Source organism: Drosophila arizonae, chromosome X (assembly GCF_054131065.1).
Source record: "Drosophila arizonae isolate 15081-1271.41 chromosome X, UAZ_ARI_1.0, whole genome shotgun sequence".
Taxonomy (NCBI): domain Eukaryota; kingdom Metazoa; phylum Arthropoda; class Insecta; order Diptera; family Drosophilidae; genus Drosophila; species Drosophila arizonae.
The window spans coordinates 15,080,102-15,104,546 of NC_142927.1; the positions used below are offsets into that span (position 1 = coordinate 15,080,102).

Genomic DNA, 24,445 nt, shown 5'->3' on the forward strand with positions numbered 1-24,445 from the left:
CTAGAAACATTCGTTGAATCACATCAGCTGTTAGTTTCGTTTAGTTAGTGGATCTATTTGAGTTTTGCCAGCGCCACTAGCAGAAGTGAGGTGGCGTAGTGTGTTAGCTGCATGACGCTCGATCGAGAAGTCGCGGTTCGAATCCCGATCTCCCGATCGATGCAACTGATGTTAACTTTTTTAATGGTTTCGAAATATTTTTATATTTTATTAAATGAGTGGTATTTTATTTATATTTTTATTTTCGGGCAATAATTAAAGCCAATTTAAACAATATTACATCGTAGGCTTCTCATTATGTGGATAACGTAGATTGTTTACGTAATATTGAGTTAGCAGTCTTATGTCAAGCACCTTCAGCTGCTGGGCAGTTATCAATTCTGGCAGCTTACGATTCTTAAATTTTACGGCAAACATAAGATCGTTCTCGTAAGGAAATGCGGCTAAGATTTTTTCTGGCTTGAGACCGCGTTCAAAGCCATTATTGACAGTGGCAACAAGCTTCTTGTGTTTCTTTAAAGAACGCAGCATTACTTTTCTTGTGTCATTCGTGTTATTGACACTGTCTTCTGCCATAACCACCGAGTTCAACTGACTGTTACGTGGACGTCCCTGCAATAAGAATCAATGGTAGCTGGCGCATTGACACAAAAAGGAAAACTTACCCGCCGACGCGGTAGAGTACGTTCTGGTGGTTCGGAAACTGCTCCTGCAATAGATGGAGCCGGTTCAGCGCTAGTAGCACTGGCAGCAGAAACCGCTTTTGGAAGACAAAATATGTAAAATGTATCCATATATTCAATAAATGTATACATATTAATTAAATATCTAAATTTAACACTTACGTTGCATATTCTTGTCGGGAGAAACCCTTCCGCCGTGTATCTAAATTAATTCACATTTAAATTAATTAATTAATTTACATATAGTTAATATTCGCAAATGTAAAAATGTAAAAAATATAAAAAATATAAAAAATATAAAAAATTACCGATTGAGCTTTTAAATTTCGTTTTCCCATTTTATTGTAAGACGGTTAATTTTTACAATATATTTGAAGCTATATCAGCATATTTGAGTTGACATACAAGTGTGACATTAACCACGCAGACTACTAGATTGTTTGATGCTGAGCAAGGCACGAACATATTTCAGAGGTGCGCAAGCGAAGTTTCGTTATCAGATTTTAAAAGAACTAGTTCGATTTTTATACCCTGAACCCATTGAAAATGGGAAGTCAGGGTATAATGGTTTTGTGAAAAGTATGTAACAGGCAGAAGGAATCATCGCAGACCCCACAAGGTATATATATTCTTGATCAGGATGACGAGCTGAGTCGATATAGCCCTGTCCGTCTGTCCGTCCGTCCGTCCGTCCGTCCGTCCGTATGAGCAAAAGGATCTCAGAAGATATAAGAGCTAGAGAGCTGAAATTTGGCATGCATACTCGTGTATACCATAGGCAGAACAAGTTTATCTTATTTTTTCGATAACTCGTCCAATAACTTTTTTATCGAGAATAATCGAAAAATCGACATTGTTTTTTTAGCCTAATTTGAACACTTTTAGACCTGGAGACTTCAAATTTGCGTTGTATATAAAGTTAATGGATGCAAAGATTTTGCAATCTACAGAGTTTATATACAACGCCCCCTTCGCCACCAATTTGTAAAAAAACGCATTTCAAGTACTAGAGACTTGTGCTTTGGAATGTGCACACATTTTAACCATATGATTACGCTCTGAAAGTTTCAATAAGATTGTATGTCTATAACAGAAATTATTCAAGAAATACATTCTCATAATATTCCTCACATTGCAGCGCAGCCCAAGCGCAGCCGCTGCTAACTGCGCAGTCAGCAGAGCGTGTGCTTAGAAGTGCATGTGTATGTATGTGTGCATAAAAGAAGTCCAGAATGATTAGAATATTAGCTTGGAGGGTTCAGGTCATCTCCTAGTCGAGCAGTCTCGACTGGAGCCTTCTTACTTGTTTAATTAGCTATTGCTGAAAGGGAATTTGTATGCTTGACTTGGAACGTGAGCAATCCGAATTGTTACAGCTCCATGAATATATGAAATTGAATTCGAGTGCATCCGGCTTTTAGTTAATTCAAATGCAAAACGAAAACGAGCAAATGCAGCAGGCAATGCTCTAGCACAGAAATCGTTGCCTTAAAAACAGTTTCGCTCCGTATTTCAGTTTTTGCACACACCCAAAAATGTGGTTCATAAAAAAGTTGGCGAATTGACAGAGAAAGAGAAATAGACACACCTCCACACACACATACAAACACACTCACACAATGTCTGACTGCTTTACAATGCGCTTAAAGTGCATAACCAAGGCAACGTTTTCATTGCTCATTGCCCATTCAGTGTACTAACTTCATTTAGACCACACTTGGCAGGCTGCCCAGAGCCACTCCCAGAGCCACTGTTTTGGACTTTGGACTACCAATTGAATCCGTGCTGGCTCCCATTTCCATTGCCAGTTTCAGTTTCAATTTCATTTTCATTTTCAGTTTTTCACTTCACTTCCAGGTACTGCAACTGGGCGCCCCTTCATTTGGCTCTGGCTTTAATCGTAGCTCGGCTTCCAGCCATGTTTTCGCTTAACATGCTGCACACACACACACGCACACACAGAGAGACAGGGAGAAAGAGAGACAGAGATGCAGGCAAGCCCACAGGCTTGTATGCGGAAATGTGAGCAAACGAATTGCCGAGGGCTGGGGCTAGCTGCAAATTTGTCGTAAATATTAAAATTTTTCATACGTTTATGCAAATTTACTTTCGACAACTTCACTTCCTGTCGCCGCCATTTTCTTTTGTCATGCGTCTACCTTTCAGCATTTCCTTCGCCATTCGCCAGCGCCGGCTTCCGTAATGAGGCAGCCCGTGCAGCTGTCTCGACTGCCTGTTTAAACACTTGGCCAAGTTGCTGAGCTGCCGAGCAGTATGTGCGTGTGAGTGTGCCTCTGTGTATGTGTGTCTGTGTGCGTGGCTGTCTGTGTGTGCGCCAATCGGTTTGTAAGAGAACGTGTCGTTTTTATATGACAATTTATTAAGTTGAAATTACGTTTCAAATAATTTTCATATTATTGTAATGCATGGTAGAAAGTTACATATGTATTTGCATAGATTAAGGTACACACACACATACATGCAAATACACATAAGTAGCAAACACACACACAATCTGTGCCTTTGGCTGTGTTAGTAATAGCCGTGTAATATTTATGTAAATATGTAACTGTTGCCTACACCATCTCGGCCTACATTCCTGCTCCTGCTCCTGCTCCTGCTCCAGCCTATCTCGCCTATCTCGTCTAGGCCGTCTGGGCTGTCAGTCAAAGCCTCTTTTGCCACTTGCTTATTTATTCATTTGCATGAATGTTTTCACAACGATTTTCATTTCATTTCGGCTCACAATCTGTTTGAGCAGACGAAACAAAACAGAGGCTATAGCAATCAATGCCTCAGCTACTTCAGGCCCCTGCTGGGAACTCTTTTATCACTTATATCTGCAACTCACTAACTTATTGAATTGAATTAGCAAACAAAGGTAGAAATTCAATTTCAATTAGACAATGAAGCAATTTCTGGCAATTGTTAGGATCTAATTTAATTATTTACGTCTCCTCAAATGTTTTTTGCTTCGTTTTAGTAAATTGTGCAATCATATTTGCTTTAAATCTAATTTAGTTGCAATCGCAATAATTTTCATGGCAATCGGATTGTTTTTTTTTTTTAAATTTATAACCGTCTTGTTTTAATTAAGCCTGTTGTTAATTCCACACGCTGCGGTCGCCATTTACGCTGCATACAAATTAATTAGCAATTATTCATCAGAGACAATTTAAGTCAAATATTTATTGGTCTTTTAAATGCAATTTAAATGCAACAAGGGTAAGCGCACTCGCTCCTCGCGCCAATTGAAATGGCATATAAAAATATCAATAAGGGAGCAAAAGTATATTTTATGTGACAGCCATGATCGAAATTAGAATACCCTATAAGAGAATAATATATAAAATTAAAAATATAAGAATATAAAATATAAAATATAAAATATAAAATATAAAATATAAAATATAAAATATAAAATATAAAATATAAAATTTAAACCATAAAACATAATATTAAATTATATATTTTAGTCTGAGCTGCCCGCTTTCAGCTTTTCACAGGACAGGGTTGAATGAGCTGCTTGAATACGGCTGCATTTAAAATGTTTGCCACGATGCAGCAGCAACACGCCTATGCTGTGGCCGGTGCCACGCCCACAAGTGACGCCCCCTGCCCAGAGAGAGAGAGAATAAAAATAGAAGCAGGAGTTGCGTTCGCACGTCCGCAAGCTCTTGCATTGTTTGCGCTCACATTGCGCATACGCAGCGTTGTCCCGGCAGCTGCACTTTTTGTTGCCACGCACACAGAACAAAGCCAGTTGTTGTTGCTGAACTGAACTGGTCGTGTATTGGTTTGTTTTTGTGTTTGCCTTCGCTGGCTGACACTGTTAAGGTTGCCGGACAAGTGTTGCATACCAAATGCGTCACGAGCTCTGCTCTGCTCTGCTCTGCTTTGCTTTGCTTTGCTCTGGCCTGTCAGGCAGCTTCACCCAGACACCGCAGTGTTGTTGATGCAACTGCCACTTACCACACGTAGCATACCCTGTACGGCCACTCTCCACCTCATTTGTTAGCTAGCCCCAGTTAACCCCATTTGCATGGCACGAATCTCCTGACTTCTCTGCTGTTGTTTCAATTATGTGCTGCTTTTTCGCTTTGTTTTCTTATCTCGCACAAGGGGCTTTCATTGAGTGCTGCATACTTTTTGGCTGCACGGAGAACTTCTAATTAAGGCCAAATGCTGAACGCCCAGCTCGACAATAACAACTATCTTGCCATTGTTATCAATGTCTCACCTTAGCTTTCAATTCAGCGTGGGGAGAGGAGAGAGGAGGAGATGGGGAGGCTATGTGGCAGCTTATGCATTAGCTACACTTGCCACAAAATTACTTTTAACACTCACGCACACACAAAAGATTCATAAAACAAAACGAAGAAGAGATTGTATACAGACACACACACACACACACACACACACACACTCATAAAACACAAATGGAGCAGGAAGAGAATCGTGCACTTATATTGAATTTTAAGCTGTTAGCGATAAAGGCGGCTGGCTGACTCCCTGGCTGACTGGCTTTGAGCCACCGCCCGTTGCCCATAGACCGGCTGGGTGGCCTGCTGGCGCCCGCTCACATCACAGCATCTCCAGCTTGGCTTGTGTTTATTTGCCAACATGTGGCAAAATTATTTCCGCTCAAAAATCCACTTCCTGCATTTCATTTTATGTGCCACCGCTGCTGCCGCAATCGCTCGCGCTGGTTTCACCATTTTTTTTATTTTTATTTTTATTTTGTGTTTTAAGTAAATTGGAAATAAAATGAAGCAGTGCGCTTAAAATAAATCACGGATTGGCAGTTTTCCTACAGCTCTCAGCACAGTTGATGTCGCTGCCGCTGACAATGAAGCCCCATTGCAAAAAATTCCAAAAAAAAAGAGCAAAAAACACAACAAAAAAAAAAGGGCTCCTGCTTCTGTCACATTGTCACAGAATTGAATTAAGTTTCGCTTTGAAATTTTTCATTACTAAAGCACACACACACATATCCCCACGCACACCTGTTGATGAGGCATACCGGCAAAAACAACAAGAAAAGGGAACCAAATTGATAAAAAAAAAAAAGAAAGTGCCAGGTGAAACGCGAGCAACGTTCGCAGCTTAGCTCATGACCGTAGCACCTTATCAACCCTTAACCCCTGACCCCTTGCCACCACCCACCACACCCACCTCTATACATTATACATGCGGTGGCTGTCCACAGCCGCGTTGCTTAGTTTTGCTTGCGCACATTGCCTGCAATTAAAATGTGAAATCTGAGAATTCCTAAATTGTATTTACATTTCATGCTGTGAACAGGTCAGTGTAACGGTGCGTCGTTGTCTATGTGTGAGTGTGTGTGGGTGTGTGTGGGTGTGTGTGGGTGTGTGTTGGTGTGTGGCTGTTGCATTATTAAGCTCCACTTGGTCCAACCACCAACAGCCAAGCATAGCGAACAGCAAACAGCTGGAATGCCTGTGCCCACACAATGCCAACAAGCTGTTCCCAAAGGGGAGCTGTTCCCAGCATTAGCCAACTGTTCCCAGTATTTGCTCTCTTACGCGCGCTCTTAACGCCAGTTAAGCAAGGCACAGCGAGACACAACTGTACCCAAGCACATATGAGTGCACTACAAGTGAAATCACTTGGCATTGAGTTTGTGAATATTATTTAAAAAATTAAATAAAATGATATTAAGTTTAATAATTAAATAAAGAATGTAAATATAAAATAAAATTTCATATATATATATATATATTTATTTTTACATATATCAGTATATATATTTATTATATACTCTCTATTACAATCCACTTTCTACTCAGTTAGGTGACTTGCTATGTCGACTAGGCAGCACAGTTGAGTACAGTTTTCCCCTCTGGGAACACTTGGGTATGCCTATGCCCCTCCAACATCAAGTCGATCTGAACAATGCACATTGTGCAATGGGTGTGTAGAGGGTATACAAATATACAACTAAAGCAACTCAGCGATTGATTTCGACTTATCGAATGTGTTTTTCTGCGATTTATCATGGTATTTGGGAAAAGCCCGTTTCCCGTTTGCGATAACGAAAGCAAGCGCCAGCTCATGTATTGTGTTTACTCAGAGTGTGATAGCACTCGATGGGAATGATATTACGAATGTCTTTTTAAAGTATATATTCATATAAATTATTGACATGATATTAATGAATGTACATAAGCCCATTCATGTTACTTATATACTCAAAACGATTGATGTTATTGTTAGAGTATTTATAGTTCGGGACTCCCCTCGCTGCTTTAGCTCTTATCTATCTATTTGACAAAACACTCAAATTACAATGCAAAGCAATGCGTAATTGAGTTTGCTCTATTTTCCATTATTATGTGCTATAACAAAGGTCTGTAATCACAGCTAGTCGTCATTTGATTTAAACAGGACACTCAGCAAATATGTGAATGGGCTTTTGCCACTGTAATTAAGTACTTATCGATAAGTTCTAATACAAATGAAATATTACTAATACTAATAACACATTACACAATTTAAAGCGATTATTATGCTCTTTCACTTAAGTGAAATGAGCGTATTGGTTTTATGCTGGGTAACCGTCCGCAAACCATTTCGACATTGGCACATCAAAAAATTCATTTTCCAGTATCTTAGAAGCTATTTAAGGTAAACTGAGTTACTGGTTATGTCCTCTAAAGACATCCTCCGACAACGTTTGTGCTGTGAATGAGCATTCTTCAGTCGGTAACACCCGATTGTAACATTTGTCTTATTTCCGTTTCGAATCTCAGAAACTTGTAATATATTCTTAAGATGAACAGAAATTGTTTTACTAAATGTGAACTAAAAAGAATTTAAAATGGGACTTAAGTTAGCAGTAAATACTAAGCATAAGTTTAGATCTGAAAAACTGCATTAGAGCCTGTTAGATATATCTTAATGTTAATGACAACAATTATTTAATTGATATATGAGAATTCAAATTATTTAATTTTTCTTTTTAAAATTTGTAAGATTCCTCAAATATCTGAAAAAATAAGAAATTGGAGAAATTGGAAATGTTCGATTCTCAAAACTTAAACGATTCTCTCTGCCTAAATCACTCTATTTCATAAATATTCCATATTTAAATTTTGTGTGTTTTAAAATGAAATGAAATAATTATTTAATGTGGCATACTATATAAAAGTATGGTCAAAGCTTGAAATACTTTGGGTTGGCAAATGCAGAATGCAAATTGCGTGATTAAGTGGATTATTTTGGAGCTTAATAAGCATAAAACTATTTTAGATAAATAATTGTCTATTCAGCCTGGGGCTCAGCAAAAACTGAAAATTGATTTAAAATTTGCTGTGAAAAGTATGTATAAAGATATACATATTTATACATACATTCATACATATATGCATATATATATATATATATATATTTATGCCCATTAATATAAACCCATTTCCCAAATGAAGCTAAATTATTTGCTTTGTTTTTTTTATAATATTTATTTTGATAAACATTAGATTATAATTGCAAAACAAACCTATATATAGATAAATAGGATTTTTTTTTTGTATAGTCTTTCATATCATATAATTTTTTTTTTTATTTTATTTTTATTTTTTTTTTTATATATAATTATATACATGTTGTATACATATTATTTTTAAATATAATTTTTTCGTTTTATTGAAGATATATATATTGTTGATATACGCGAAATGTGTGAAAAATAAGGTCGTAATGCGGCAGTTTTTCAGTAGATATCGTTGGGAATCAGTGGAGTCGGAGGCAGTGCGTCAGGCCAACCATTTCATTGCTTGTCAGTTCACTTGTTCTTACCCTTGCCCTTGCCCTTTCCTTTGCCCTTTCCCTTGCACTTTCCATTGCCTCTGCCCTTTCCCTTGCCCTTGTCGTTGCAGTGCTTGCCGTGCTTCTTGGACTTCTCACGGCACGGCGAATCTGAACGGAAAAGCTGTTCGAGGTCAATAAGCTCGAGGTCGAATTCTTTCCGATGTGGTCCATGAGGACCGCGACGGTGGCCGTATCCTTGACGTTTCTGCTTCTTTTCACTAGCAGAGCTAGAGCTAGAGCTGGAACTGGAACTGGAACTGGAACTAGAACTGGAACTGGAGCTGGAACTGGAACTAGAGCTGGAGCTCGAGCTGGAGCGACTCACTCGACGCTCATGGTGACCACCCTTGCGGCCATCTCCGTGTCTGTGTCCGTGTCCCTGACGGCGCTTGCCCCGTTTGTCTGCCCTGCTCTGTCGGGCACCCGATTTGCCAGGTGAAATGGAGCGCGAGCTAGATGTCGATCGGCTCCTCGGCCAAGCCGTGCTCGCATCCAAGGCCCACGGCAGGCCGCTGCCCCGAAAAAACTGCTTCTCCATTATTGGCCAAGGGTTGCCACCGAAGCCACCGCCTCGGGCCATTAAATTGTGCGGTCCAAAGTGATGGGGTCCGAAGTGATGGGGTCCGAAGTGATGGGGTCCAAAGTGATGGGGTCCAAAGTGATGGGGTCCGTGATGAGGACCGCGGTGCGGACCATGAGCATGACCATGGTGCGGACCGTGGCCGTGCCTATGGCCATGGTGGCCATGCTTGCGCCAGTGCGATGGCGACCTGGAACGCTCGCGTCGTCCATGATGACGATGGCCGTGTCGTCCAGGCCAGCCAAAGAGTCCGTGGCCAAAGTCCTGCTCCGAGCTGGAGCTCGAGCTGCTCGATGAGCTGGAGGAGCTCGAGGAGCTCGAAGAGCTCGAGGATGTGGAGCTGACACTGTTGCTGCGGTCGCGTTTCTCCTCGTTCGGATCCTGGCTCTGGTTCGGCTGCTCCTTCTGCTGCTGCTTGGCTTGCTTCTTGGCTTGCTTCTTCTCGGGTTTCTTGGCCCGCTTGGACTGACGCTTTTCATCCTTAGCATGCAGCTCCATCACCGCCTGCAGCATGCACTGCGCCTCATAATTAGCCTGCGCTTCGGTCAGCTGTTCCATAGCCTCAAACAGCATGCTCTGCGCCTTGTGCGCCTTCTTCAGAGCCTTCTTGATGAGCTTGTTACTCTTGGGCAGCACGGGCCGCTGCGTGGATTCCGGCTGCTCCTTCTCGAGCTCAATGTCACAATCGATGACCTCCTGAGCGTCCTGCAGCTGCTCATTGCGTTTAGCTTCCTCAGCCATGTTGGGCAAATATGCTTCGCTTATCCTTGTTGATGTGTTTGAATTGCAATACCAATAGCTCTGCTCTCCTGTGTTGTCTTCCTAGCTCTATCTATTGTTCTCTCTATTGCTCTCTCTCTCTCTCTCTCTCTCTCTCTCTCTCTCTTGCTATCGCTCTTTGAGTGACCCACAAAGCTCCAAGCTTCTAACTGATGTTGAACGCTTTCCGGCTGGCATCTTTTATACGCGCCGGTCAACGTTTGTAAACGTTTAACGCTGGCAGCGACGCCGGCCGCAAAGAGAGAGAGAGAGCAAGATAATGAGCGAGAGCGAGCTAAAGATAATGATAAACAGAGAGAGCGCGAGAGGGCGCGCGCTCGACTGAGCTGTGGAGTCAGTTAATGCGTCACAGTCAAATCGTGAGAGCTTGGGCTTATAAAAATAGCCCGTTTTGATATGAACAACTACATACACACAGACACACAGACATATGCATACATAATATAACAAATATATATACAGAAATACATATATATATATATATATATATATATATAAATATATATTCCCATATATAATTACATACACATTTCCTCCTGTAGACTTTGGGTTTCACAATATGGTGAAATATGCAAGTGAACTCTCTAGCAACCTCATGAATCAGTAAACGAACCTTGTCGTTTGCGTTTCTGATGAAATTCTATTTTAAGCCCTCTTAGTTCTGGATGGTTCTATAGCCCATACGTCGCTTAGTTCTAATTGGATGATCTCTCTGTTAATAATGTAATGTTCAATGTAATGCTCCACAGTTCCATATGCGAAACGGTTCATGCACTAATTGAACTGGTTCATGTTCATGTTCATGTTCATGTTCATTATTCATTGATCAACTTAATGCTCCACAGCCACAATATATTGTGCATTGGGCTATTCATGCATTAGTCAATTGGTCAATATATTGATGGTATTGTATTGCTGAGACTGGGTTGAACAATTGAGGTTATGTTGAAAATTTTAGAGGTTAGGTACATGAACTGAGTCTAAGTTGAGCATGTTACTCTTTTGAGCATGTTATTTATTATATATGCACTTAAGTTGATCAGTCCCAAGCAATATTTTAGCTATTTACTTTATTTCATAAACATTTTTGAAACATTTGTGAGAAGCATTTCAAAAGTTTCACATAGACTCTTCAACGCTTATTCAATTTAGTTTTTGGACTTTCATTATCTTCTAAAAACTAAAATTATTTACATATGTCTGAGTCAGCTTTATTTTGAGGTTATAAAAACAAAAGTTGAAAAAAAAAGGTATAAAAATAAATGATAACACTAAGTCCTTTCTAGCTATGGCATTCATGACAGATTGAGGATCCTTCACTTGATCGCATATTTTTATGTATATATGTATACATATTTATATATTTTAATTAGATCACTTCACAATTCGGATCAAGTGGAGCATAATTCTAAGATTTCGTTCAAACACAACTAGATATACGTTTACTACAGGTATATCTCAATGCTTTTCGCTTGTCTTTACTTTGGCCTTTATGTACATATACAATAGTGGAGACATATCAAGACTCTTCAATACTTTGGGTCCACTGAATTGTAGAGACAACAGCTTTGGCACACTGTAGATAAGAGACTGAATAGCACAATCTTTCCAGATAGATTTATTGCAACTCAGACAGCTATATACACATATATATATATATATATATATATATAGTTTGGATGAATCACATAGATATGTGAAGCAGGGGCTCAATTTCAGGCACACATGCATAGATTAATGCATCTACTATAAATATACTATATTAACATAGCGATATACTATATATTGTGATATAGTACGTTCTATGCAACCACTGCGCACTAGTTGTCATAATTTCATCACAACATGAACAACGAAAACAAAAAAGCAGACAGTCCAAATCGAACTAAACAGCACGTTGCTCACTGCAGTAGCCGAACAAAGTTTCACAAACGTTTGCCTCGGTTCAGCTGGCGTCACTTAATGAAATCCCCCTGAAGCGGGCAGAGGCCCCAAAGCCCCATAAGCTGACGGCGTCGGAGCGCTAGCGACACGAGCGAGAGCAAATGGTGAGAGACAGAGAGTGGGAGAGTGGGAGAGAGCCACAAAAAGATTAACTCGCAAAATGTTCAAAGAGCTTTGACTGTGCAAGTGTGCATACTAGATAGTAAACAACTGCCTACAGTAGTGGCTATAAAAGTCGAGCCAGCTCTTATGTTAAGCGTATTGCGCATTATAATACTTCCATGAATCAAATTTAAAGTCTTTTTTGTGAATGGCAAAAAAAAAAAAGAAGCTAAAAATAAATACTTAGAAAGGAAAACATGATATGCATTAAATTTCGACCTTTATTAATAATTATAAAATAAATAAATAAAGTAGTTAAATATATGAAAACATTTTTATTGTTTTATATTTGTTTTTGTTTTGTTTTTTTTTTTTCAAACTAAAGCTTTTATTAAAATCATATATGTATGTATGTATTAATATTATATAAAAAAAAACAATTATTTTTATTTTAAATATAATATATTTATATATTTTAAATAGACAATATATTTTTGGTTTAAATAATTTTAAAAACATTTTTATTTTATTTTTTTAAATTAAAATATTTTTTTTTATAGTTTGAAAAGTCTGCAATTTCTTTTTTTTTTATTTTTATTTTTTTATTTATCAGACTCAAAATATATAATTTATTATTATAAAATTATTTTAATAATTTTTTAAAATAAATCAAACTTTTTGTACCCTGAACCCATTTTCAATGGGAAATCAGGGTATAATGCTTCTGTTGAAATGTATGTAACAGGCAGAGGGAGGCGTGGCAGACCCACAAAGTATATATATTCTTGATCAGGGCGACGAGCTGAGTCGATTTGGCCCTGTCCGTCTGTCTGTCTGTCCGTATGTTTGAACGCCTCGATTTCCGAAGATATAAGAGCTAGAGACTTCAATTTTTTTTAATGACCGTATATACAGCGGGGACGTCGAGTTTGCTTTTAAAATTCGATAAATCATCCCGTTATGTTTTTATCGAGTAAAAACATTCAAGTTCAAATCAGATGCCACTATAGGTAATTGTGAATGATTTTTCTTTCTTTTAAATTTCTCAAATATTCAATATAATATGTAGATCATATGCTGAAAGTTTCATTAAATTCCGTTCAGTCAAAAATTATTAAAAAATAATCAAATATTTGGCCAATTAACAAACGCACGTGCAGCAGCTTCAACAGCATCGTATGCGTGTGCACACATACATTCAAACTTCTTCTAGAAACATTCGTTGAATCACATCAGCTGTTAGTTTCGTTTAGTTTTGGTAGATGGCGTAGCAGCAGTGAATCTATTTGAGTTTTGCCAGCGCCACTAGCAGAAGTGAGGTGGCGTAGTGTGTTAGCTGCATGACGCTCGATCGAGAAGTCGCGGTTCGAATCCCGATCTCCCGATCGATGCAACTGATGTTAACTTTTTTAATGGTTTCGAAATATTTTTATATTTTATTAAATGAGTGGTATTTTATTTATATTTTTATTTTCGGGCAATAATTAAAGCCAATTTAAACAATATTACATCGTAGGCTTCTCATTATGTGGATAACGTAGATTGTTTACGTAATATTGAGTTAGCAGTCTTATGTCAAGCACCTTCAGCTGCTGGGCAGTTATCAATTCTGGCAGCTTACGATTCTTAAATTTTACGACAAACATTAGATCGTTTTCGTAAGGAAATGCGGTTAAGATCATTTCCGGCTTGAGACCGCGTTCAAAGCCATTATTGACAGTGGCAACAAGCTTCTTGTGTTTCTTTATCGAACGCAGCATTACTTTTCTTGTGTCATTCGTGTTATTGACACTGTCTTCTCCCATAACCACCGAGTTCAACTGACTGTTACGTGGACGTCCCTGCAATACGAATCAATGGTAGCTGGCGCATTGACACAAAAAGGAAAACTTACCCGCCGACGCGGTAGAGTACGTTCTGGTGGTTCTGGTGGTACTGCTCCTGCAATAGATGGAGCCGGTTCAGCGCTAGTAGCACTGGCAGCAGAAACCGCTGTTGGGAGACAAAATATGTAAAATGTATCCATATATTAAATAAATGTATACATATTAATTAAATATCTAAATTTAACACTTACGTTGCATATTCTTGTCGGGAGAAACCCTTCCGTCGAGTATCTAAATTAATTCACATTTAAATTAATTAATATTTACATTTAGTTAATATTCGAAAATGTAAAAATGTAAAAAATATAAAAAATTACCGATTCAGCTTTTAAATTTCGTTTTCCCATTTTATTGTAAGACGGTTAGTTTTTACAATATATTTGAAGCTATATCAGCATATTTGAGTTGACATACAAGTGTGACATCAACCACGCAGACTACTAGATTGTTTGATGCTGAGCAAGGCACGAACATATTTCAGAGGTGCGCAAGCGAACTTTCGTTATCGGATTTTAAAAGAACTAGTTCGGTTTTTATACCCTGAACCCATTGAAAATGGGAAGTCAGGGTATAATGGTTTTGTGAAAAGTATGTAACAGGCAGAAGGAATCATCGCAGACCCCATAAAGTATATATATTCTTGATCAGGATGACGAGCTGAGTCGATATAGCCCTGTCCGTCTGTCCGTCCGTCCGTCCGTCCGTCCGTGCGTATGACTAAAGGAACTCAGAAGATATAAGAGCTAGAGAGCTGAAATTTGGCATGCATACTCGTGTATACCATAGGCAGTACAAGTTTATCTTATTTTTTCGATAACTCGTCCAATAACTTTTTTATCGAGAATAATCGAAAAATCGACATTGTTTTTCAGCCTAATTTGAACACTTTTGGACCTGGAGTCTTCAAATTTGCGTTGTATATAAAGTTAATGGATACAAAGATTTTGCAATCTACAGAGTTTATATACCACGCCCCCTTCGCCAACAATTTGTAAAAAACGCATTTCAAGTACTAGAGACTTGTGCTTTGGAATGTGCACACATTTTAACCATATGCTTACGCTCTGAAGTTTCAATAAGATTGTATGTCTATAAAAGAAATTATTCATAATATTCCTCACATTGCAGCGCAGCCCAAGCGCAGCCGCTGCTAACTGCGCAGTCAGCAGAGCGCGTGCTTATAAGTGCACGTGTATGCATAAAAGAAGTCCAGAATGATTAGAATATTAGCTTGGAGGGTTCAGGGTATCTCCTAGTCGAGCAGTCTCGACTGGAGCCTTCTTACTTGTTTATTTTAGTTTATCAATCAAAATAATTTTATTTTATAGTATGGAAAGTCTACAATTAATTTTTTTTTTTAGTAATCAAGCATACAAAATATAATATATTTTCTATAATATATAATTTCTATAGCTTTTATAATATTAAACAAATTCCGTTTAGACAAAGAATTGTCTGTATATATTATATTATATTTTATTAAATATTGATCATACAAAAATATATGAAAAATTACAATGCTTAATAGTTTGGTTGTTATACATATAAATAAAATAATTTGCAATTAATTTTTAAAAACTCTTGGATCACATTTCGTATACACTCATAACAATTCATAATTCCCTTGAAGCTAGCTGCTTATTTCGCACGCTACTGTAATTTGAGGCACATGCCCATTCCTGCAGAGAGTGACTCTGTGTGGGAGCAATTGAATGAGTTATATGCCGCATATGAGCTTCAGATTGGGCAGGTTCTGGCTGTTGCGGCAAAAGCGTTGCCAGCCATTCCAATGGCGAAATCCGTCGGAAGCCAGAATACGTTTCGCACAGGCAGCGGACTCACGCAGATTCTCGTCGAGCAGGTCTTGAATGAAGTCAGAGCATTAATAGGGGCAGAGCATTAGTAGGGCGTGCTAAGCCCGGCTCACCTTCACACTTGACATTGCAAACGCCGCCACGTCGACTCTCCTGGCAGTAGCGTTCATTGATCTGGAAGAGGCCGTAGTTGCGCGACCCATTCGGATTCGTTGTCAGCTTGGCTGTGTCCAAGTCGCTCTCATGCTCCAGCAGACATATCCCTGAAAGTGCGGAAGTTAAGACTCTCTCTCTCTCCTCCTCTCTCTCTCTCTCTCTCTCTGTCTCTCTTTCTGTCACTCACAATTGCTGAGCAGGCTGCGCTCGAAGCTGTGCTGCTCGAGCAGCTTCCTGGCCAGCTCGCAGCGCATATAGCGCTTGCCCAGCACCTGAGCTCCCAAACTGAGCCACAAGCCAACGTAGAACAGTGCAAGCACTGCCGATCTCATATTGCGACTGCCAACCAGCTGTGCTCCACCTTGAACGTGATCTCTAGGCCCAGCTGCTGCTGCCTCTCTCTCGGCCTCTGCTGCTGCTGCTGTAGACAAACGATTGCTGATAAGTCGCATTTTGCGTTGTGCCGAATGCGATTCGAATAGATCTAATTACTGACGGGTCTAATGGGTTCGCTGTTGGCAGCAACAGTTGCCGGGCTATTCCCATGAAATTTCAGCTCTCTAGAATTGACCTTTACCTGATGAAGACCTCATATTTTATAATGCAGCATTTTCCTTTATTAAATCTTACGCGAGAGTTGCGATAGAGTTGAGCTCTCATTAAAAAGCAAGTATCATGTAATACCGTGTATATACGGCATAGGCCATATTGCCAGCAAGACGCGAAACTAAGTTGACTTAGGTATATAGCCGATTCAGCCATATATTAGATTACAGATAACTCTAAATAATAATTCATAAAATTCAGTTAGAAATCGATTTTTAGACTTTCATCTTGGCGGGTAGAAAGAGTTAAAGATATTCTAAAAATTTATATCATATTTATTTATCATATTTAGCTCAGTTAATACAATATTTTAATAAAAATGTATCCTATTAAAATATCTAACAATCTTGCGAAAAGTATTCTAATCTAAATTCTAAATTTGAAAAGCCTAAATTTAAAAGATAACAGCTCTAATATAATCAATCTTAATAAGTTGCGATTCTGTGGCTTTTTGATAGCTTTTCACCTCAGAAAACAAAGTTAGTTCTTAACGAAAGATAGACACTCAACGAAAGTATAGATAGAAACCACTGGAAAGCGCATAGCTGGGACATACACCAAGACAAAGCGTGCAGCTAAGACACATACCGCTCTGTAAGTATGTATGAAATCAGCAAAAGTAACGACTGATCGATACACTGTAACGAGCGGACAGTTTCATAGCTGCAAAAACCGCAATTGATGTGTTACAAAATAATTTTTGAAACATTATATAAGTTGAATCTGATGTCCGATTATAGCTGATAATAATTAAAGCAGAAATCTGCTCCTGTTGTACATACCTCAACAAATATTTAAAATTCTAGAAGCCAATATACTCGTAATTATTTTGGAACAGGGTATATTTTGAAGAGAGTGGAAAATATTCTCAACTCGAGTTCATCGGTTAAGTTAAGCTCCACGATTGAAGAAATAAAGATATATGATAAAATATTGAAAATATTTTCACTCAAATTAAACTTCAGACAGTTTTCCACCGTTTGCAAGAAAATTGTATTTTAGCTAAGGCTACAAATAGTTTTAAATTTGAAAAAAAAAAAAAAATAGTTCTGCTTTCAAATAAAATTGAAATTTCTTATTGGCTTTAATTAAATAATAATATGTATAGGCTCGATGGGAAAAATTATAGTTATGTTCCGCATGTTCCTTAATATATCTTTACTCATATTTAAGTATTTTTTTTTTTTTTTTGCTATGCTAAAAACAAATTATATTTCTTGTAAGTAAAGAAAAAAATTATTTAAATTTTTCTTTACTATAACTAAAAAATGTTTAAATAATAAAAATATTAATAATTGAAAAAAAAAGATTTTTTTTTTTTTTTTTATAAAGAATCCATAGTCGAGACATCTTAATACTCCTTTGAAAAACTGAATTTGATTTTCGCAATGTTCACATTTTTTATTAGCTAGCGATGTTTCTGTATATAAGATATGACATATGAAACAAATAATCTCAGTTTATTGCATGCTACATATATACATATACGTCTACATATACATAGATATATATGTATTGCGAATTGAGTGTGGTGAAATGTACAATACTTAAGCTCATAATGTTTCGATTGCATTTTTGAATACTTCAGTTTTTTATTTCTCTTTTCTTCAATAGTATTATACATAGGGCATCATAAATTTTACGTACAGTTTTCATATTCGATTATAAAAAAAGACATTGCAAAAACCAAACATTTAAGTTATGCTGGATATTTCAAAAATGAATGTGAGAAAGAAAATTCGTTATATTTGAAATAGAATCTATGCAATTACGATCACAGGATGCTGTGAGTGAATTTTTATTGACGAATATTTTGATTGATGAATACATTTAATTGTATATCATAAATACAATAAACATATGTAATTGTTATCAAATTTATTAACTATTTAGACTAATTTTGGTATAATTAGTCCCGATAATTCGAAACTTCACAGAATTCCAAATTATCGAGAATGAATTTGGTTCAAGGGGATAGACTCTTTTTTCAAATTATTGCGATTTTTTAGCGACTGTTATTTAAAATTTTTTTTTTTCACAAATTTCAAAATATTTTGCTTACAAATTTAAAAATGATATTTGTATATATAACATTACATTTTATATATTTTTATTTAATCATAAAAATCATTTGTTTTATATGCACATTTTTCATTAGGCTATATATTTTTTATTGAGTAGGATTTTTACTCAAATAAATAAATTCAGATATTCCGATTTCGAGTGAGCTTAACTTTAACCGATATTTTTTGAACGAACAGATTTTGAGAAAGTGTTCCGCTCTGTGTGTTTATAAACATACATAGAATTTTTCGAACTCGAATTTTCTGCGACATACAGATATTTTATTGATTAAAGGGATGATAGAAAGGTTCGTGATATCTCCTACAATACCGAAAAATTTTTACGATTTTGATTTTTTTTTTTAATAAATATTTTTTTAACTCTGCTCAGCATAGTCTCTAGCATGTTGGAATAAACTCAAACTAGACTGATTGTATTCTCAAAATGTGACTATAATAATCATTCAGTTATGATATAGAACTCGATTTAGAGTAACAATGGGATCGCTGAAACTTATTTCAGATTATTCTACTGCAGTTCAAGCAAAGCAATTTGACAAACAATTCATACTTATTTCAATCAACTATATTCGATAAAACATTTCAAAAATATTGCTTAAGAACTGCTATCACTAGGCACGAACTAGTTCGCTTGATAACGCAGCTGGTTCCAGTGCAAGCCGAGCTTTTCATTCAGCAACCCTTAAAGCACATATGGAGCACCTGCTGCTGCTGCTTTGAGCAACACAAACACATATGCCTGCAGGCACACACTCACACACACACATATACACACACCTACACACCCTTACGAATTTCCATCCCCTGTGGCAAGTGCAAGAAGCAACGTTTCGCACTTAATATCGATTCGAATGGGCAGGCGCATGCGCAATCTGCCGTAAGCTATGGCTCGAGGTCGAAGTACCGAGTCCGCGAACCGAGAACCACGAACCGGGAACCGACTCCGGCAAAGCCAACGAGTTATCCGTCCAGCCAGCGCCAGTTGCAGTCGTTTGTGAGCGTTCGCAGCGCTAGGTACTCAGCAAGTTTCCTGGTGCATTCGAAGCATAACTGTGACTGAGCAGCACAAGGTTGTCAACCTGCTTCACACACACACGTACACACATATATACCAAAACAGAGAGAGAGCAGGACAGAGAGAGAGAGAGAGAGAGAGAGAGAGAGCACGTAAGGAAGGCAGCTAAAGGACTTGAGCGAGTGCCAGTTACAAAATTCTACAACACAGGAGACAGAGAAAGAGAAAGAGAGCGACAGTGACAGAGAGAGAGAGAGAGAGAGAGTGACCAAGTGAGCGAGAGTGAAATACTAAACTTTTTTTTGTTTTTTGGCTCGTGTCTTGTGTCGGCGTTAAAATTGTTGTTGTATTTGATTATGTTTTTTTTTCGAGTGCGTGTCGAAATCAATGAAGAAGAAACACAGAAACAAAGTGAAAAATAAGCAAAAGCAATGAAAGAAAGCTTAACACAAAAGAGAAAATAAATAACTAGAAAAATATATATAAATTTATTGTGCAAAAAACAAAAAACAAAAAAAAAACAATTTTTTTTTTCTCTCTGTCTTCGATTTAAAATTACGGTTTTTTTTCCAAGTGGCGCAAGGAGTGAAAGCGAGAGAGAGAGCGAGAGAAAGAGAGCGTGTGTGTGTGTGTGTGTGTAAGAGCACGATTGTGTCTGTGTGTGCTGTGCGTGCGCAGTTCTATCAGATGAAACCAGCGAGTGTGAGAGAGTGAGAGAAAGAGAGACAGAGAGACAGAGAGTGACTAAATGTGGGCTGTGCTGGCGACGCTTAACTCTAGTCGAACTAACTGCAGCTGTTTTTCCATAAGTTTCCACGAACTCCGATTGACTGCCAAGTGCAAATAGTTTTTCATCCGAATGGGTTTTTTGCCCAACTGTAAACCGACAGACCTGCCAGATGTACAAATAGAGGGGGAGAGGGAGAGGGAGAGAGAGAGAGTATATAGAGTATAAGTAAATCGACTCGACTCAGTTGTCTTCAGTTGAGCCAGGGCCCACGCAGTATGATGTGCAGTTAGTCGAGAGCAGCGAGTGTAGACAATAGCGAGTGGCGAGAGTTCTCCAGAGTTGAGAGTTGAGTGTAGACTCTCTCTCCCTCTCCATCTCCCCCTCTTTCACTCTCACTCATGCTTGCTCTCTCATGTATGCCACGAGTTTCTACTACGTTCTACAATAAAATACTACTACGCACACACACACACACTCACTCACATTCACACACACACACATGCACGCACACTACTATTCCGCAGCATAGTTTTTTTTTTTTCGAGCAACATCAACAATAAAAAGCTTTGATCGTTGATTGCGCTTGCCTTTCTCTGCGCTTCTCAACTGCTACTATCACTCCTAACGCCATTTGCTCTACATTCTGCTCTCTCTCTTTTTTTTTTTTTTGATTGTTTTCATACTCGTGCAGTTGCAGTTGCAGTTGCAGCCAACAGTGGTCATACAGTGGACACAAAGTGTTAACGAAACACACAAAGAAACTGAAAGCAAAAACAACAACAACAGCAAATATATATAAACATATATAAACAAAAACTAAAGCAAGCAAAACAAAAGCAACAAAAAATTGAAATAACAATGTGCGCCTCGCAGCGTCGTAATTTGTTGCTGCGTAGCCTTTGGGCAGCCGTCGTGCTCGTTGGCACTGTGCAGGTGAGTCATGCAATACCAAAATCCTAGCGCACACACACACACACACACTCACATACACTTACACTGACACACACACTCACACACGCACAGAGACAAAGTCGAGCTGCTCTAAGCGAGCCGCAAAATATGCCAGCGAAAAAGAGACTCAGTTCTCGCCGCTTGTCCTTACACAAACACACGCACACAATCAGACACACGCACACACACACACACACACACATACACATACACGCACAGCTTAACGCGAGTGTGCGCAAATATTGGCTTAATTGAACGGTTTTTCTTTCACCCATTCTATCGTTTGCCTTTTTTTTTTATTTATTATTTTTTTTTTTGTGTTTTTTTTTTGGGTTCTTTTTTTTGTTTTTGTTTTGGATAGCCAACCGCCAGCCGCCACCCTGGCAACACTTACACAACACGCAATTCGAGCAATTTGCATATGAAAGTCGCACCTGCTGGCCAGCAGGTGTGCACTAACAACTCATTAACTAATGATGACTATTGCAAAAACGGGGAAAACAAATGTGGAAAAGCAGAAAAGTACTTGAAGCCACGCAACGCTGATTGCTCGCTCACGCATTGTTATCAGCCGCAATTAACAGCAACAGCAACAGCAACAACAACAAGCGTAATTCCTTTGCCAGGGTTGCCATGGCATACAAGCGGCTTAAACACACACACACACACACACACATATATATATTGGTAGCTGCTTTGAGCTGAGATTTTAAGCTGGCTCTGCTCTCTGTGAGCTTCGAGCTTCGAGCTGCTCAATCGGCTCATCGATTGCTTGGCTTAAGCACATTGCATATTCAAATGCATTTAAAAGCCATTTCTTCTGCTTCTCTTCTTCTACATCTACTTATCCTGTCTTCTTCCTCTTCTTCTTCTTACTGTTGGCTAAAAGCCTCAAAACAATTTGCGCAAAAGTGATATAATGGAACGTAGAGATACGCTGAAACAAAAACTAAAAACCTATCAAATTTAACACACACACACACACACACACGCACACTAACACATAGTTAGAGCTATAATACGAGCGGGAGGGCTGCAGCGAGAATGCTAGTTTTTAAGGGCTGCCAACACACTAAGCTGATTTATAAGTTGGCCAGCTGCTGCAACCGTTTCAGGTTCTCTAACCACCCCCGCTCACCCAGCCAGCCAACCACCGCACCACCCCACCACCCACACTGGCTACCTTGTTTTGTGTGCTGCTTGCAATTTGTTTTGCCTTGCAATGTTCGCCTAGCTGAATATCCTTTGCCGTGTCCCTGTGTGTGTGTGTGTGTATGTGTGTGTCTGTGTCTGTGTTGCCTGATACCTTAATGCCGCTATTCATGCTGGTCTTTGTTGCCAGCAATTTATGAGTAGTGACCCAGGGCAGAGGCCTCTAGCTGTCACTGCTGCCCGACCATTTGCAGGCACTGTATCCATCCATGTTCACAACGAACCCCCACCCCCCCACACCCACACCCACCCCACTGCCTGCCGGCTGCACCGCAGCAACTCCCACACGTCGCTCGTCAGCGAGCCGTCAACATTTGCCGTGCGCGTTATCAGAGCCAACGCATCGCCTGGCTTTTTTTTTTTTTTTTTTTTTGCTTTTTTGTGGTTGTTGTCGGTGGTTGCTTACGTACAAGTTGCATTGCGAGTGGTTGGCTTCACGTATTTTCCAGTTGTTTTCAGTTTACTATTTTCTTTTTTTTTTTTTTCTTGCTTTTGAGTCCTTTTGTATTTTGTATATATATATATATATATATATATATTGCTTGAAAGGACTCGTCGCACGCGCTTCTCTGACTCATGCGAGGCGCAGTGAGCAAAATGTCCAGGCCCAAAGAACCGTCCGAGTCTATCGACTGCCTGAAGCCCGCTGCTCGCACAACCCATACAAAGTCCTCGCCGTCTATATTCAAGTACTTTCAGCTCAGTCATGGCAGGCAGGGGGTGGGGGGTGGTGGGTGTGGGGTGTGGGGTGCTCTGCTGTTGGCCATTTGATTGTCGGTACAAAACTGTCGGCTGTCAATTCGTGGAACGCACAGCTGGCTTAGCTGGCTGCCAGGCCCGTTGGCCATGTTTACTGCAATCCAACTAAACTCGTTCCAGCTGGCCTCAACTCGCAATTGTTTTAATGCGCATTATGAATCGTATGGCTTGAAACTAGCTGCCGTTGCTTGCTAACCACAGAAAGTTCTTAATTGCTGCATCGCCATGAGTTTTGCACCACTTTGCACCACTCACGAGCCGTGGACCGAGGCTCACTTAGTTGGCTTACATTTAATTCACACACACTTTGAATCATCCGCTGATTATATAACATATGAATTCTGGCATGAAGGCGCTTCGTACTTCCCTCATGACTCACTCACTCCTTTGAGCAATAGCTTTGACTGAGTCCCTTGCTCTTGCTTTGGTAACACTCCCCAGCATCAAATTGAGTTTGTTGTTGCAAAGCTTTATGACTCTATCACATGAATCATCTATTATTTGGTAATTTTGTATCTGAATCAGATAGGAGCTGACTCGATAGGCTTTACTGTACATGATCAACATGACAGAGCTGGCCCTCGTACACCTGTGGTAAAAACAAATGGGAGTAGTACTTGTAGTACTGTTAGAAAATCATAGCAACAAATGCAATATTTTTTAAAAGATTTTGAAACGTATTTTAAGTTAAATATACACTTAATATATACTTCATTAATATATACTTCAATTCTCGATAATTTGTACCCCGCTTTGATTTAGCGCAATAAATCGAAAACATTCGATAATTCTCGATAATTTGAATTTCTCTGTAAATAAAGAAAAACTGATCCACTTATTATTCGGAACTCGACTGTATTATGATTTTAGATATCAATATTACTCTGTCTACATTTTTGATGCAACATTTAGTGCAATGTTGTTACCGCAGCTGTACATCCACATCAATTGCAGTGAATTGCTAAAATGAATTTCCTTAAATTTGATTTACGGTACTCCAAGATTGAAGAGAGCCTGAACAAGTTGGTTGTTATTTTCATATATGGGCTAATCAACAAAAACTATTTAATACCTCCTCCCTCTTCCCCATCAACATGTTATGCTGTTAACAGAACTCTGTTAAGCGTTTAACTCAAGCTCTGCTAAATTAATAACAGTACATGTTAGTGTTAATAATCATGTTAAGCTATTTTCGAAGTATATTTTCAAAAAATTAGTAGTCTCAAGTTTTATCTTTTGGCAGCAATATATATACATATCGTCTACTGCCTATCAGTCTTATGAATTTGGTGCCGCTTTTCCACTAGCTTCTG

The 24,445-nt window shown here is 38.7% G+C and overlaps 4 protein-coding genes and 1 long non-coding RNA gene across 21 annotated transcripts in view; 1 reads left to right on the top strand and 4 right to left on the bottom strand.

Moving 5' to 3' along the window:
* Positions 1-205: 205 nt before the first annotated feature.
* On the bottom strand, positions 206-2,741 carry LOC149267939 (uncharacterized). The gene is made up of 3 exons (XR_016271060.1): positions 992-2,741; positions 846-885; positions 206-760 (listed from the first exon to the last, which is right to left on the bottom strand). It is a non-coding gene; the product is annotated as an uncharacterized LOC149267939 (long non-coding RNA).
* A 5,514-nt stretch (positions 2,742-8,255) lies between these two features.
* On the bottom strand, positions 8,256-10,334 carry LOC108619885 (uncharacterized). The gene has a single exon (XM_089473159.1). It carries the CDS (start codon positions 9,832-9,834, stop codon positions 8,488-8,490), a length of 1,347 nt encoding a protein of 448 aa, XP_089329285.1. The 5' UTR covers positions 9,835-10,334; the 3' UTR covers positions 8,256-8,487.
* A 3,048-nt stretch (positions 10,335-13,382) lies between these two features.
* Positions 13,383-24,445, bottom strand: part of LOC149267940 (uncharacterized) — a 293,596-nt gene continuing 282,533 nt past the window's right edge. For all 3 annotated transcript variants that reach the window (XM_089473160.1, XM_089473162.1, XM_089473161.1), the window contains 2 exons: positions 13,814-14,036; positions 13,383-13,760 (listed from right to left, as the gene is read on the bottom strand). In XM_089473160.1, coding sequence (XP_089329286.1) covers positions 13,425-13,760; positions 13,814-13,945 — 468 coding nt within the window. In that variant the 5' untranslated portion in view covers positions 13,946-14,036 and the 3' untranslated portion in view covers positions 13,383-13,424. The remainder of the gene's footprint in view (positions 13,761-13,813; positions 14,037-24,445) is intronic.
* LOC108619886 (lysozyme) lies at positions 15,257-16,242 on the bottom strand. The gene is made up of 3 exons (XM_018016702.2): positions 15,963-16,242; positions 15,733-15,882; positions 15,257-15,668 (listed from the first exon to the last, which is right to left on the bottom strand). Exons 1-3 carry the CDS (start codon positions 16,225-16,227, stop codon positions 15,523-15,525), a joined length of 561 nt encoding a protein of 186 aa, XP_017872191.2. The 5' UTR covers positions 16,228-16,242; the 3' UTR covers positions 15,257-15,522.
* Appl (amyloid-beta-like protein) overlaps positions 19,382-24,445 on the top strand; it is a 70,034-nt gene continuing 64,970 nt past the window's right edge. For 9 of the 15 annotated variants that reach the window (XM_089475885.1, XM_018016694.2, XM_018016693.2 and 6 more), the window contains exons 1-2: positions 19,382-19,535; positions 20,902-21,143. In XM_089475885.1, coding sequence (XP_089332011.1) covers positions 21,069-21,143 — 75 coding nt within the window. In that variant the 5' untranslated portion in view covers positions 19,382-19,535; positions 20,902-21,068. Of the gene's footprint in view, positions 19,753-20,901; positions 21,144-24,445 lie in introns of all 15 variants that reach the window. The other 6 variants (XM_089475887.1, XM_089475886.1, XM_089475891.1 and 3 more) reach the window with 6 other exon arrangements.